The following is a 16,713-nucleotide window of genomic DNA, read 5'->3' on the forward strand; positions in this document are numbered from 1 at the left end:
GTTGTGGATTCGCTAGGGAATTGAGAGTATACCTGTGTAATTCCTTTAATTCTTCTTAGTGGATTGTTCTTGTGGCTGTTGCCCGTGGTTTTTTGATCACAGTTGGAGGTGTCCAATTGTGGTTTTTTCCACGTTAAATCGCTGTGTCTCTTTGTCTTGATTGTTTGATTGGGATTGTTATATTCTGCTTAAAATTGATACATAATCACAAATCAACATCTAGGGGATTTCTAGATTTTTCAATGTTTACCGTGATCTTCTTTTCAGATTTTCATATTGTCATATGTTTCAGATCATGACCTTCAGAAAAGTTTGTCTTTGTTGGGTATAATAGGTTGGGGTGATTAGGATTTTTTTTGTTAGGAATATTTTGTCACAGAATTGCCAAAGGAAGAGATTGTTAGGTTTGTATAGTTGGCAATCCTGTTTGATAAAACTCCTTTCAGTTGAAGTTTTATTCGCTCTTTTGTTTCAGTGAGGCTGTCAGTGTTTAGACGCAAATCTAATCCAAATTGTGCTTGTATAGAGGAGTTTGTATTGACATTCCGTATTTTGAGTATTCCTTATTTGCCACTTCGCTGACTATGTACGAGGATCGAGCTGTCCGATTAGCTCTCAGGGGTCTAGGAGGCAGGGTCTCCCAAGCCAAAGTTGTTTGACCGCTCGAGCAGTCATTTGTATGCTCAAGTGGCGAAGTTAAGCTTCTAGTATTTCAGTTTGTATTCAAAACTTCTGTAAAACTTGTTTTATTACTCGATTAGTGAAGTGTGCGTTCGAGTGATTGGCCAATATGTTTTGCACCACATTTACTCACACCGGTCAAGCGGTGAAGTGTGCGCTCGGGCGGTCCTCGTGACTCTATTTCTCTAAAGTGCGCCGTTTTCCCTTTTTAGGGTTTAAACCGTTTAGATTCTCAGAAAGGTGAAAAATATAAAGTGTTCTACATTAGAGAGTCGTTTATATGAGTTTCCTTGATGTACAAAAGGTGATCGATTGATCAATGAACTACATAGTGTGAAACATCAAGGGTTGTTTTCGTTATTTTATTCACATAAAAAGAGAGGTGTTTTTTGAGGGATTCCGTAAACCTTTGGCCTGAAATTTTTGTGGATTCTGGAGTAGTTCACCATCGTAGATTTAACATTAGTGCTGTGGATTCAACGTTGGGCAAAGAAGTTCCTAGTTGAGGATGGCAGTAGAAGAGGCACATCAGGTTTTGTTCAATTTAGGTGTAGATTCGCCATTGGTTCAATTTGGGCGGGATTCGCTAGGTAATCGAAAGTACTCATATGTAATTCCTTTATGTCTTCTTATTAGATTATTTTGGGGCTTTGGCTCGTGATTTTTTTAATCACAATTGGAGGTGCTCCAATCGTGATTTTTTTCATGTTAAATTATTGTGCTGATTTGTCGTTAATTATTTGATTGAGATTGACATTCACTATTTCAAAATTAAAACACAATCATGAATCTATATCTCGAGAGGATTTAGATTTTTTAAAAACAACTCAAATAAAGACACATGGATAAACCAGATAAAATATGTATTTCCATGTAAAAAAAATAATTATATTATTTTTTAATCTATACAGTTAATATATTATTAATAAAATTATAGTTAAGTGTTGTTGTATTAGGTGATATAAAATTTTTAAAAAATATAATGTAATTTTTTCAAATTTAAGAACTACTTACTTAAAATATGTTCATTGTGGGTGGGTAAAAAATGTAGGTATCGCCGACAAAGGATTGTCCAATTTTCAACCTTCCTTTGGCGTGTGGGTTTAAGAAGTTTTTTTTTTTTTTTTTTTTGATTATTTTAAACATAAAAAGATAAAATAGACTAAAAAATTAATAAGATAAAATATTATATTTAAATTGTAATTATTTTATTTTTTTCTCATAAAAATTAAAAAACTTATTCTAAATAAAACTTTTTAACTCCAACTAAACTAGTTAAAAAATTAAAAAATCAAAAAACGAACCCAACACCCGAAACGAAAAAATGGTAGCTAGAACAAGAATCAAAACCCTTTTTAAGTCAAGTCTTCTTATTCATCTTTTTAAGTCAAGTCTTCTCATTCATCTTTTAAGATACAGCCTAGTATTTCGTTATTAATTAACTAAATTAGTGGTTAATCTTGGAAAAAAATATCATTTTGTCATTAAATTATCACTTAAAAATCAATTCAATGTCTATTTTTTTTAATAATATCAATTTTATAATTAAATTATTCAATTTTACATTAATTTTATTTCATCATCAATTCCTGTTTATAATCAAAGAGAAATTATTGATGTGGCATTCAAATTTCATTTAAAATTTTATTTACTCCCAAAACTATTTCGAAAATGTCAATTGGCCCATGAATAAAATGAAGTTTGGGGTCTAATTGATATTCTAGAGATAGTTTGGAGAGTAAAATAAAATTTTAAACGAAATTTGAGTATCACGTCAACAACTTCCGTTTGATTATAAACGGTAGCTAATGACATGGGTCGAATTGATCTAAAATCAAATAATTTAATGGTAAAATTGATATTATTAAAAGAATATGGGTTGAATAGTAGTTTAGGAGACAAAATGATAATTCTTATGCGGTAAAAAAAAAAAAAAAATGATAATTCTTCTTAGGCTGGGGTTGCTTCCAATCAAGCATCTGGACTGGAGGGTCCAATTCAGCCCATTGGTCCCACTTTCGAATCCTTTTTTGATAATCAAAACTGTTCACATTTTAAAATTTCTTGAGTATATTATCCCTGTAAAAAATCACGTTGATCGAATAACGGATACTATGTATTCAGATTACTTTTTTATGAACCGTTAATTTTCTGACCGTCTATTTTTTTCAGACAAAAGTGATCGGAATACATAGTATTCGTTATCCGATCAACATGATATTTTATAAAAGTAATATATTCAATAAATCTTAAAATATGAATAATTTTGATTATTAAAAAAAGACTGAAAAGTGAATCTAATAAACTGAACTGAACCGGACTATTCCAGACGGACGGTCCGGAATACATTGGGTGGTTATCTCAACTATTGTCTTAGTAATCAATCACTCAGAGAGTTTATTACCGACGTACATTGGTGGTTATCTCTAAATAGATGGACGATCCGTTTGTTTTGCCTGATTTTTTTTTTTAATATAAAAATTGGAAAAATTACAGAAAAAAAAAAAAACTTTCAACTTGACGGTTCTAACAAAAAAATATTTAAATTTTATTAATTTAAATTTATTTTTTTTTAATTTTTATAACGATGAAGAATCTTTTATGATCATCTTTATAATATTTTTTTCATGATTCTAAACATTACTTCTCATTATATATAGTGACTTTCTTTTCTTTTCTTTTTGGATGTGCGGAGAGAGGTAAGGTTATTTATTTATTTATTTTTGGTTTGCAATTCCTTTTCAATCCTTTTTCTTGGACGGAAATTATTTTTGAAATATTTTTTTTTATATTTTCTAATGTTTGGTATAAAAGAAAATAAAAATTAACAGAAAATATTTCCGTAATTAATAAAAAAACAAGCCTATTTATTAATTTTCGTGATCAATCAATTATCAAAATATTAATTTTCTTCACTTTTGATAATATTAACTTATGGGATAAGATTTTTTTTTTCCTTCACCCATAGAAGAATATTTATTTTTTTACAAATACCAAGATAATTATGTTAAATTAAACAGTAAACAACTTAAGAAAATTTAACAATAAAAACCCAAGCATTTGGCTGAGATTTGCTTAGTTATTTTCCAAAGCATTTTAAAACATCTATTATAAAATCAAATAAAATACAAGAAATCCAAAGTAAAAATAAATAAATAAATTGCAAAATGTGATTAAAAAAAAACATACTAAGGTGAGCATGATTTGAAGAAAGTCGTCGACTCCACCAACCATTTACCACCCCCTACCCTCTAGATGGTCCATAATCATCTTCACAATCACATGTTCACTTTAGCACATGAGACACTATCATATACTCATACACAATACACACATCATCTACTTGACTCTTTGTCTCTCTCTCTTATGTAAACTCTCCACCAAGCAACCCTCTATACACTTCCAAACTTCTCAATTCACTCATAGACATACATATATAATATATATGTATATATATATAAATAAAATTTTTAGAAAATAACATGTCAGTGACTATTACAAAAATTCATTACAAATATGTAATAAAATTTATAATTTTATCTTTTAATATTCGTAAATCTTATCACTAATTTCAAGAATATTGCAGTGAAATTATTCGTAAAATTTTCTATTACTTGTTGGTTGAGCTCATTTCTAAAAAAATTATCATTCTATATATAATATCAAATTCATGTGTTCTTAAATATATTTCATACCCACACTTGTATAATCTCTTATATTATATTTAATTCACTGAAATAAAATAAAATAAGATATTTATTATTTATCTTTTAATTTCTCCATAAAATAATCTTTCACTTTCATTGATGTATAATTATTTCATTTTCAATAAATATTTTTCAAAATCAACAACCAAACATGACTATAGTCATCTAAATGATCACATAACACAAACATATATTTATCTATATATATATATATATATCATCAAACTAACGGTTCAAGTTCTACTTCATCACGTCTAAATTTCTCTCACTTTCTCTCTTTCTTTCTTTCTTCACTTTCTTTCACTCTCTAGAACCAGCTAGAGCAAATAAACATGTCCATTCAAGCCCTCTCTCTCTCTTCTCTCTTGGGTTTCTTTCTAACAATCACAATTCTCACTTACCCATCATCTTCAGCCACAGACTCCTTCCTATACGGTGGTTGTGCTCAGCCAAAATACAACTCGGGCACACCATACGAGTCCAACGTCAACTCGCTACTCAGCTCCCTGGTCAACTCGGCCTCCTTTGCCACCTACAACAACTTCAAGGTCTCTGTCCCCGGCTCCGGTCCAAACGACACCGTTTACGGCCTCTTCCAATGCCGCGGCGACCTCCAGAACTCGGACTGCCGGGACTGTGTCTCCCACGCGGTGAGTCAACTCGGCATACTCTGTGTCAACTCGGCGGGTGGGGCGTTGCAACTAGAGGGTTGCTTCGTGAAGTACGATAACACGTCCTTTTTAGGGGTGGAGGACAAGAGTGTGGTGATGAAGAAATGTGGGCCGTCGATGGGGTATGATTCTGATGCGTTGACCCGTCGTGATGGGCTGATGGATTATCTAGCGTCTGGGGGGCAGTACTATCGTGTTGGTGGGTCTGGGAAGGTACAGGGTGTGGCGCAGTGCGTACAGGATTTGAGTCCGAGCGAGTGCCAGGATTGTCTGTCGGAGGCGATCGGACGGTTGAAAAGCGACTGTGGGTCTGCGGCTTGGGGTGATATGTTCTTGGGAAAGTGCTACGCGCGCTACTCGGAGCGTGGAGGCTACTCAAATAACGGTTCAAATAATGGTAATTAATTTCACTGTTACCCACTACTGCCGCCACCATCACTACTGCGACCGCCACCGGAATTAGGTGGTGGTTTTTGGTTTGAGCTTTTGTGTTGTTTTGATTATTAATTTAAATAAAATTTTAAAAATAAAAAATATAAATAAAATATAAATTAAAATTTTTTATTATCTAGATATAACATGAAAAAAATTCGTCTCGACTAAAGATCGGATAATTTTGAATTTACTTTTCTCCCATGTAAGATGTAAATTTTCATAAAATGAAGGTAATTTGTGAATTCAATTGTGTTCATATATTTTCAAAATATATGTACAAAATATAAGTTGCTATTGATTCAAAATAGTAAAACTCAGAATTTTAAGTACAATCAATACACTTTTTGAATAAAGTATTCATAATTTTGGACTAATAGAATGTTGTGTTTTGGTTGTACACTTTAAAAAATTTCATTTTTGTAATTTGCATAGTGGTTTTGGTAAATTCAAAGTAATTAAGAAGGGTGTTTCATAAAGAAAATGTTTGACATAAACATATTTTTTATCTGATATTTTTATTACCAAGTGTAAAGGGTGTTTCCCAAAAAACAATTTAGTATTTTTTGTCTAACAATTGAAATTTTTTTTTTTTGATAAAAATGTATTCATGTATAATATTCTGATGTACTCAACTAATGATTCATAATTTTTCTACATCATTAGCCATATATTTTTATATATAATTTTTATTTGTATATCATTATTTTTTCTCATACCATAAATAAAACTCTTCTAGTGGCCTTATTATACTGTCTGTCTCTCGGTTGTTGAAGTGAATTTGATTTGGGGGTTTCTGTGATTGTGGTTTAAATAATTAATTTTATCACATTATTATTGGGTTCATGAGGTCAGATTAAATAATATTTGGCGAAACTTCCTTATTCTAGTCTAGTGCTAAACTATTATTTAATAAAACTTTTCAAAAGTTGGCTCTTAAAGAATTTAAAATGAAAAATTAATAACCATTCTAAGATTTTAAAATCAATAATGTTCCGGACTCCCTTTTCCTTCCACCCCTTAATCCCCTCTTAATATGATTGGCCAGTTTTTCTTTTTCTTTTTCTTTTTTTTCCTTCTCCTCCAATCACCACCTGCCACGTGTGTGTGGGGTGGTGGGGGTGGTGATTGGAGGGGGTCTCAATCATGACCCTTTTAAAATATATGTATATATTAGTGGTATTATATATAAGAAAATTAGAGAAATATCCATATTCAACTTTGGAAGGTAGAAGAGATCTAATATATTTTTTCTTATTAGTTAAGGTCCCTCAGTAATATTATTAAAGAAATTAAATTTCTTTGTGAAGGGAATTTTTTTTTATGAAAATGTTGATAGATTTCAAATACTATGAAAATATAACATATATTTTATCTTATAAAATCCAATTTTCAGGATATTAAACTAAAAATCTCATTATATATAGGCCTTAATGAGCACTTTTATTTTTTATTATAAATATAAAATTCTGCGTCTATAGCATACATAACTTTTGAGAGAGTAGCCTTTATTTATACATGTTATAGGTACACAAATTTCTTAAGTATGATCTTCTGATTGACCATGTGGTATTTGAAAACATGGTTAAAAGTTTCTTGAACAAAGAAGAAAGAAAAGCACCCTTTCAACAACTTAAGTAATATTTTTGACTTGTGATCGCTAAGACAAACAAGACCCCACATTGAATAAATGCATGTCACTGTAGGAACCAAAGAATCCAATGCCAATGGGTTGATGTTGCCACAACACTCTTTCATTTTAGTCATGGAATGGCCATTTTTTTTTTTTTTTTTTTTAAAAAAAAAAAAAACTTAAGCTAATTTTTAACCAAGAATTTGATGAAATAACACTAATTTTTTTTTTCTTCTTTGTTTTCCAAAAACATACGTTTATTTATTTTAAATATTTTTGAACTGTAATATTATGGTTACTTTTATTGTTATCAATGTTTGAAGATGAAGAGAAAACTAGTTTAATTTAGAGTAATTTTAATTACAGGGTCGAATGATGAAGTTGAGAAGACACTTGCAATTCTGATTGGGCTTATAGCTGGTGTGGCAGTGCTCGTTGTTTTCTTGTCATTCTTAAGCAAACTAGCTGAAGATAGAGGTATGAATCTTCCTTATGTTTCTTCATAATTTTCATGATTTGTCCCCTATAGATTTTTTTTTTTAATATAATAATAATTATTATTATTTTTACACTTTAGGCCAATTCTATTGTGTTTCTAGAGTGTCGTTGATTATACTACAAAATGATTGTTTGCTATTGAAGTGGTGGTATAGTCTGCATATAGTGAAATTTAAGCAGATTAGTTTTGGAGACCATTCAAAATAGTGTTTCATTAAAATTTCAAGTAATATTGGTTAATGGCCAATTTTTTTTTGGATATACCCAAAATAACCCAAAAGTATAATATGCTCACAATTTTCATGTTTTGTACCCTTTACGTTGTGTTTGGTTGAGCATCTCCAACGGTAGTAGGCATTTTACCTATCTAAATATTACTATAAAGCATATATTTTATTTTGCCTATCAACTGTTTTATGTTTTTACTCCAACCATGCTCTTTATTTTAGCTATTTATCCAAACACTATTAATTTTATAGAATGCCACGTCAACAACAAAGATGGAGGGAAATGATCCTAATGATTGAATACATTTTGCCTAGCGTTGAAGGCTAGATACATGTAGCTAGTGAATATGAGTTGAGCCAAAATGCCTAATCATATGCTTAGTGCATTGGAATTGAAAAAAGTAAATCACACTAGGCATTTTAACTAACAAGTATTATATGCCTAGTGCATTGGAGATGCTTAGAGCATCTCCAACCCACTAGGCATATGATGCTTGTTAGTCAAAATGCCTAATATGACTCACTTTTTTCAACTCCAATGCACTAGGCATATGCTTAGGCATTTTGGCTCAGCTCACATTCACTAGCTACATGTAGCTAGCCTTCAAGGCTAGGCAAAATGTATTTAATCATTAAGATTATTTCCCTCCATCTTTGTTGCTGATGTGGCATTCTATAAAGTTAATAGTATTTGGATGAGTAGCTAAAATAAAGAGCATGGTTGGGGTAGAAACATGAAATTGTTGACAGGCAAAATAAAATGTATACTTTATAGTAATATTTAGATAGGTAAAATGCCTACCACCATTGGAGATGCTCTTAGGGGATTTAAGAAGGGATTTGGAAAAGAGAAACGAAAAATGTGTGAAGTTATGTGAAATATAAGTATATTTTATTCACATTTCACTTACCTTTTCTATTTTTCTTTCCAAATCTCTCCTTAAATCTCCAAACTAAACATAATATTAGGCCAATTCCATTATAGAAGAAGAAATGTGCAATGTTTAGTGTTAATTATGTCACATAGTGATATTTGTGGTTGGGTCTACATAGTGAAATCAAAGTGGGGGCCAACTTTAGTTATGATGAAATTAATGTTTAGTTAAATTTTAAAATAATTTAAATATACCCAAAATTACCCTAAAGTATGTGCATTTGATATGTAACCAAAACGGGTATATACTGTAACAAATTCCCACAACATGATCACTATGAAATGGTCTTATTATTGATTTTGGTTTTTTTCTACATTGCAGGAGGGAAATAAATTACAACTTCTTGATATGTCAAGATTCTCTCTCTCTCTCTCTCTCTCTCTCTCTCTCTCTCTCTCTCTCTCTCTCTTAAATTGGCTTTGCTTTGGGTTTCTTTTGCTTTTCTTTCATGGTCCCTACTTTTGTACCATTGTCTTTGTGAAGGTTCCTTCATATTTTCCCTTAAAGAAGACCTGAAAAGGAAGGATAGGGATGTGTATTATAGGTTCCTGGAAGCATGCAAGGGTAAAGAAACTTGAAATAACAAGTGATGAACAAGTCCGTCTTCTCACACCCACTTGACATATGCTAATTATTTGTATAAAATGTCAATGCTTTTGTAAAAGTGATATTGTGCTGCTACAAATAGGTGTGTCTTTTTAGGTTACCTTTTGTAATTGTAGACTTTTCATTGTTAAACCTTGATTTCATCTAAAAGCTAGAAGTTGCAAAACATACTTGTGCTTCTTGTATTCAATTTCAAATTAATGCAACTTTTTGCTTCATACTTTGTGGTGTGACTTGAATAGTTTCCAATTTTAGAGTATTTTACATTAATTGCGAACTTTACGTTAAATTCAATACTCATTTAAAGGGAATAAGAAAGGGATTTGTCAAACATATTTTTTTTATTTTATTTTTTGAACTATGTAAGCATTTAACTCTTACTGTTTGGTGGAAGGAACACTGACATAAAATAAAAACAAACACATGTATATATATACTTACTACTTTTTTATCAGCCTATATATACTTGCTAACCATCATAAATTACATTTCGCCTCTTAATGTTTCTAATTTTATAACAAATGATCACTTTTATTAATAAATTATCAAGTCAATTAACAGTTTTTAATGATATTATAAATTTATTTTAATTAATAATTCAGATAATTTTATCATTGTATAAAAGAGCAGTTATGAATTTTTTTTTCTGTTAATCTATTAAATAAAAAATTCTAATAAGAGAATATTTATAATTTTTTAAATGACAATAAACAATTAATATCTTAAATAAATTTTAAGAGTTGTGTTTCTAATTTATCTGGATACCTACCATTTCATATTTGGCCAATATGTACATGGGATTGACTAAAGAGAAAAAAAAAAAAAAAAATCAATTCTATGTGTACTGATTATTATAACAATGATTGAGACAATATTCCCTCAATCTACCTTTTAGAAATGACAAAATGACAACTAATATGGATTCATAAGCTAAACAATGAGAGCGTGACACTAATTGGAAACAATTATCAAGTATATATATTTCGAATCTTCTCTTTCATCTATTATCCATTGCTTTTGGCATTGCTTTTGGCTAGGGACTTTTCATGATAAGGTGTGGGTTGGTATCAATCTAATCTTACCAATCTAACCTTACCTTTAACATACATATATTTAAAAATTTAAAAAATTTAGAAATTTAGAAATTGTTTTTTTTTAAATTCACTAAATACCAAAAATAAAAAAATAGGAAAATTTAGTAAATTTTTTTATATTTTTATGTATTTATTAATTTTTTAAAATATTTTTTTACAAATTTTTTACTTTTTAGATACATTTAAATAAGGAAAATTTACCCATAAGTCCTAGTTTCTGAAAAGTTGAACCATTTAGTCCTAAAAATTTTCTTATGCTCCATTTAGTCCCATTTGCACATCAATCTAATGTTTGAAACATTAATTTGATGTTCGAAATCTAATGTTCGAAACATTAATTTGATGTTCGAAATCTAATGTTCGAAACATTAATCTGATGTTTGAAACATTGTAATGGGACCTTTTCAGTCTATAAAATAACTTTTAGGACTAAACAGTGTATAAGTTATTAATTTGGGATTTATTGGTGCATCCCCCTTTAAATAAGGTGCATTAAAAAAGTAAAAAAAAATGTTTAAAATTTTAAAAATATACTAAAAACCAAAAAACTAAAAAACTCAATTTTCAAAAAATTTAATCTAAAAAATTCAAACCAAACACACAGATTACTTTCTAATGTTTTCAAAATCATACTTACAGGCTCTTTGCTTTTCATTATATATATATATATATATATGTATGTATATATGTATATATTATGAAGCGTTTTGACAATGAATATCCTTAGGGAATAGTTCTATAGCAATTTCAGAGCACCCACTTAACACGCTAACAAATATAGTACTTTTGGATTAATAAAATCAGTAGTCAAGGGAGAAGATTAGCCCCATTCATTTTCTTTCGCAAAGTTTTATCAGTAGAGGGCACCTGTGCACATGTGAGGATTAGCGAATAAGTAATTATTTTTTTAATCTTTAGAGCACTAATTAATAAGGGTAAATTATAAATACATCACTTGAGATTTGATTAAAATACAAATTGTCTTCCGTGATTTTGGAAATTACATTCTACCTCTTGAGGTTTCTAATTTCATAACAAATCGTCATTTCTTATTAATAAATCAAGTCAATTAACAGTTTTTAATGATATTAGAAATATGTTTCAATTAATAATATAGGTAATCTTATTATTGCATAAGAGAGTAATTATGAATTTCTTTTTTTTAGTTAATTCTGTTAAATAAAATTTTTTAACAAAAGGATATTTGTAATTTTTCAAACTATAGAAGACAATCTGTAGTTTAAACAAATTTCAAGGAGTATATTTGTAATTTACCCTGTTAATAAATTCAAATTATTATTGTACATTCCTCACAGAACGTTACAGTCGAGGAATTTACAACCAAACAATTTTCTATTTGTAGAGTACTTGTTAATAAACTTAAACTTATTGCACATTCCTCACAGAAGTTACACAGTTGAGGAATTTACAACCATTTACACTCTGTTTGGATTGAGGAGTTCAGTGAGAAAAGAATGATATAGAGAGAATGAGATTTCTCATTACTTGTTTGGATGATGAATAATGAGGTAAGTATATTGTGAACAAAAAGAAACTCAAAGCACAAAGAATATTTTTAGAACTGGAATACTTTAATTAAATTTAAATTACTGATTACAATTTAAATAGAAAATATCCACAAACTGACCAAGAAAATAGGAACCAACTAGTTTTGTGACTCAACACTTCTCCACTATTGGAGTAATCCTAAAGAAATGGCCACTACAAGAAAATGCATGTTTGGCCACTAAAATTGGCGACCAAACCAATTTTAGTCGCCAAAAACACCACATTCATCGACTAAATATCGACTTCGGTCGGCATTGATTGAAACCTTTTAGCTACTAAAGTGTTTTCGTCGCCATATAGTATCATTGGCGACCAAATTTCCCTTTAGTCGCTGTTTGTTACCCGTTTAGGCTACCAATATTTCATTTTGTCGCCGTATGGTTTAATTTGGCGACTAAACATTTTTGTCACCAAAAAAAGGGCATTTTTGTGATTACTTTTTGATGACCAAATCTGGGTTAGTCGTTGTATATTCAGTATTGCCGACGAATTTTTGAATTTAGTAGCCAAAAAGGAATCTTTAGGCGACCAATTTTTTGTCGCCAAATATGAATTTTGGCGACAAATTGTCGTTTAGTCGCGAAATGTTCGATTTTTTTTTAGAGGAAAAATAAATAATTTTCGCGCCCAGTACATATATATTGCACACACAGTCTTTTGTTCTCTTTTGTCTCGCTCTCACACACCGACATCAACATACCAAACCCGTCCCTACCAAACCCATCACTCACCACCTGCGATCATCACCATCGCAGGCCACTGGCGCTTGCCACCAGCACCACTGCAAATCGGCGATCATCACCATCGCAGGTATGTTTCTGTCGTCTCTCTCCCTCTCTGTCGATCTGGTTCTATCTGGTTGTCGATGTCTCTCCCATCCCCTTCTCTGACGATTAATTTTAGGGTTTGACATGTTTTTGTCCTTTCATTTTCCATTTATTTCGTACACAAATTTTTAGGGCTTTTCCTGACTTCGTGAATGGGTGTGGTTGACATTGTGGATTGTCCATTTGGATTTTGGATTTGGATTCTTTTTGTATCGTTTAAATGTGCCTCTGTTTTGGAGAAATGTTCCAAATCGGTTCGAAAATGTTCGAAATGTGCCTCTGTTTTTTGAACACACTTGTTGATTTTGGATGCTTTTCCTGATTTAGTCTTATCATTATAAATGTGCCTCTGTTTTTTGTATCGAAAATGTTTCAAAGGTTCCGATGGTGTGACTCAAATTCGAATTAAGTAAAAGAAATTGTTTTTTTTAAAAAATCACAAATCGGTTCGATTCAATCCTAATTCTTGACAGTTAGGTCCATGATTTTATAGTTATGATTTTTATTTGAAATTTAGTTCCATTTATGTAAATATATTTTTAGAAATCGTAGTTCCAAATTGAAATGAATCCCATTTTCATAATTTGGTTGAAAACTTTCAATATTTTCAAGATTCAGTTTGATTCCAAATTTCATAAAACCATAGCTAATAATTCGATGTTAGTTTACTTCAAAACCAAACAAAATTCAACCTTGCTCTCCCCTAACTCGAATCGTAACCACCAAATCAGTTGAGAATAAGCCTGATGATCATAGTATGAGATCATCTATCCCAATTCCTATCCACCAAAACACTTCAGAATAAGCCCCTGACCACTTTATTCAAGAGACGAAAGACAAGTGATATACTTCAGCTCCGCATCTACATTGGGTTAGGTAGTTGTCGTTTGAAACACCTTAATTCAATATATATTTCTTGGACCTTAAAGAATTGCAAGTTTAAAATTATAAACTATCTGCATTCTCCTTTTAAAACAATTAGACACATCCACATTGGTTTGTTTTTGTAGTCTATACTCTTCATGACCCTTAGATTATTGTCTGACTTAAAACTTAGATATTTCAGTACTTCTCTCTACACATTTCAAGAAGAGTAAGACAAAGATAGTTCAACAAATATAGAACTACCTTTGATGACCGCAACGGAGAAACATATACATTATGAACACATACCCCATCACGGCGTGTTGATGACCAATCAAGAAACACACTACGAAAAACTTGAGGTTTACACTGTCGTTCATTTCTATAGTTGAAAATAATTTCTTTAAAAGTCAACTTTAGTTCAGAAATATGTGGCCAGCACATAAGAAATTAGGATTACAAAGTGTGATTAATCAATATCCTAAATACTCTCACATTTTTGTACTGCAAACCTTTGGAACTCCATAGAAACAACAGACGATAATCTGGTCAATATGACGATTACAGAACATGGTCGTCCTTTCACTCATAATTTGTTGAAAACAGATGAAAAATAATCTCTTGGATCTCCCGGGACAGATGTACCCTTTCAACCATACCGTTGATTCTGGAAGCACCTAACTTCACGATCTAAGTTGCACAAGAAGTTGCACTATCTTACTGTAGAATGGGAACAATAATAGAATGACAATGGCCAATGTAAGGCACCAAACCATATTCTAACTACATTTCATTTGTCTAGGCCCTCAATAGGCTTGGGCCATCTCTAGTTCTTGAGTGCTCTTGTGATATTGTTTAATGTCAAAATTAGAGTGAAAAATGCTAAACTCTAGTTGTTGAGATATTTAATATCAAAATCAAAGTGAAAATGTTTTGAAAAAATGTGAGAAAAAGTTTTCAAAGTTAAAGACAAAGTGTTTCTGAGATTGATGAAATATGTTGTTTTTTCTCTTTTTGTAATTTTTTTGTGGAAATCTAAATTGAGAATATGAGCTATGCCATAATAAATAAACCCATTTTATAATGAGAAGAGAGTGACAGTGGCCATTGTTGGTGTTCCTATCTAAATGTATCAAGGGTTCAAGCCTTCTTTTTGCAAGATACACCTCAAATGTACTTGACATTAGTGCATTAATGTTTCTTTAAAGAAAAATCTTGATGGTTCAGATTAAAGTTGTGTACATTTGGTTTGTCTGAAAGGGATAAAAGGTCACATTTTACAAGCTTCCAGAGAAAAGGAGCCACAGATTTGAAAAAGCTAAAGTGAGCAGAAAATTTGAAAAAGATTAATGATTTCTTATGATCATCCATGAGACCGATCTGTTATTACTATTTTCTTCACTTCAAAAAGCAATGCTAATCGAGCCCCTAAACTTACTTAAGCTCTCTTCCATTACAGAGTATTTTTCCAATTCCCTGTCGATTCCCAGGATCATCTTCGCTTGATGTGTATTGTTTCAAGAATGGACAAGAGTTGGATGATGATAACAGATAGGCTAAAAAGTAAAGAGTATGTACAAGGTGTTCAGTCATTTTTGGAGTTCGCTACGAAGAATTTAGGGCCTCAGGATGAAATCCGTTGTCCTTGTGTTGATTGCTTGAACAGCACGAAATTACCTCGACATGTTGTACGGTTGCACTTGCTTCGAAGAGGAATCGCATGTTCTTATCGCACTTGGGTCCACCACGGGGAACGTGTCCCCCTATTTTGTGGTCATCCTACTATGCGAAACGATGATACTCAAACCGACCGAGTTGGAATGACAACCAATCACGAAAATGTGGATGAACTTCCAACCATGTTACAAGAGATTTACATGAGTGGTCTCATGGATGATCATATCGACGAAGAACGTACTAGTTCGGAGAGGCACAATTTGTTTAAGTTCATGAAGTTGTTCGATGATGCTCAACGTCAAGTATATCCAGAGTGTGAAAAGTTCTCCATCTTGTCCTTCGTAATTAAGATGCTTCACGTGAAGGTGTACAATAAATGGAGCAACAAATCTTTCGATATGGTTATGCAAGTTTTCAAAGACATTCTCCCAAAGTGTCATGAAAATGTTCCATGGACCCTTTATGAAGCGAAAAAGTTCTTACGTGAGTTGGGTTTGGGATATGAGCCCATTCATGCATGCAAGAATGATTTTACTTTATTTTGGAAGGACAACGCCACATTGGAGAATTGCTCTACATGTACGGAGTCTAGATACAAGTTGAACGACAAGACGGGTAAAAAAATTCCACAGAAAATACTGAGGTACTTTCCTTTGACACCGAGGTTGAAGAGATTTTACATGTCGAAAAAAACAGCTGCAGATATGAGATGGCACAAAGATAAGCGTGTAGATGATGGAGTATTGCGACATCCAGCTGATGGTGAGGCATGGAAGGACTTTGATAGGTTGCATCCTACGTTCTCTGCGGATCCTCGGAATGTACGACTAGGGCTTGCCACGGATGGTTTCAATCCATTCGGACATATGAGTACATCGTACAGCATGTGGCCCGTAATCTTAATGCTTACAATCTACCCCCATGGAAGTGTATGAAAGATCCATTTCTCATGATGTCATTGCTTATTCCCGGATGATCCGCACCTGGAAGGGACATCGATGTTTACTTGCAACCATTAGTAGAAGAGTTAACTAATCTGTGGGAGCATGGTGTGGAAACATATGATGCCTCTACCGGCCAAATATTTACAATGCATGCAGCAGTCATGTGGACCATCAATGATTTCCCTGCATATGGTTCGTTGTCTGGTTGGAGTACAAAAGGTTACTTGGCCTGCCCTAATTGTAACATGGATGCATCATCTCAGCGTTTGCGCAATAAGATAGGGTTTATGGGTGCTCGGCGGTACTTACCTGAGAACCATAATTGGCGTAGAAGTAAGCTATTCAACG

The 16,713-nt window shown here is 31.8% G+C and overlaps 2 protein-coding genes across 5 annotated transcripts; both read left to right on the forward strand.

Annotated features, from left to right (window-relative positions):
• Positions 1-3,950: 3,950 nt before the first annotated feature.
• Positions 3,951-9,610, forward strand: LOC114313089 (plasmodesmata-located protein 6). Of its 4 annotated transcripts, none has more exons than XM_082893958.1 (4): positions 4,017-5,456; positions 7,491-7,601; positions 9,106-9,142; positions 9,173-9,610. In XM_082893958.1, exons 1-3 carry the CDS (start codon positions 4,721-4,723, stop codon positions 9,114-9,116), a joined length of 858 nt encoding a protein of 285 aa, XP_082750084.1. In that variant the 5' UTR covers positions 4,017-4,720; the 3' UTR covers positions 9,117-9,142; positions 9,173-9,610. The 4 variants fall into 4 exon arrangements, 3 of the variants coding, with proteins under 3 accessions (XP_028115231.1, XP_082750084.1, XP_082750085.1); XM_082893959.1 differs by having other exon boundaries at positions 9,179-9,610; XM_028259430.2 differs by having other exon boundaries at positions 3,951-5,456; positions 9,106-9,610.
• Positions 9,611-15,267: 5,657 nt separating this feature from the next.
• LOC145802352 (uncharacterized) lies at positions 15,268-16,356 on the forward strand. The gene is made up of 2 exons (XM_082895053.1): positions 15,268-15,822; positions 15,970-16,356. The coding sequence occupies exons 1-2, from the start codon at positions 15,268-15,270 to the stop codon at positions 16,354-16,356; spliced, it is 942 nt and encodes a 313-aa protein (XP_082751179.1).
• The last annotated feature ends 357 nt before the right edge of the window (positions 16,357-16,713 follow it).

The sequence above is a fragment of the Camellia sinensis genome, chromosome 11, assembly GCF_055761805.1.
Source record: "Camellia sinensis isolate YWXY chromosome 11, ASM5576180v1, whole genome shotgun sequence".
NCBI lineage: Eukaryota > Viridiplantae > Streptophyta > Magnoliopsida > Ericales > Theaceae > Camellia > Camellia sinensis.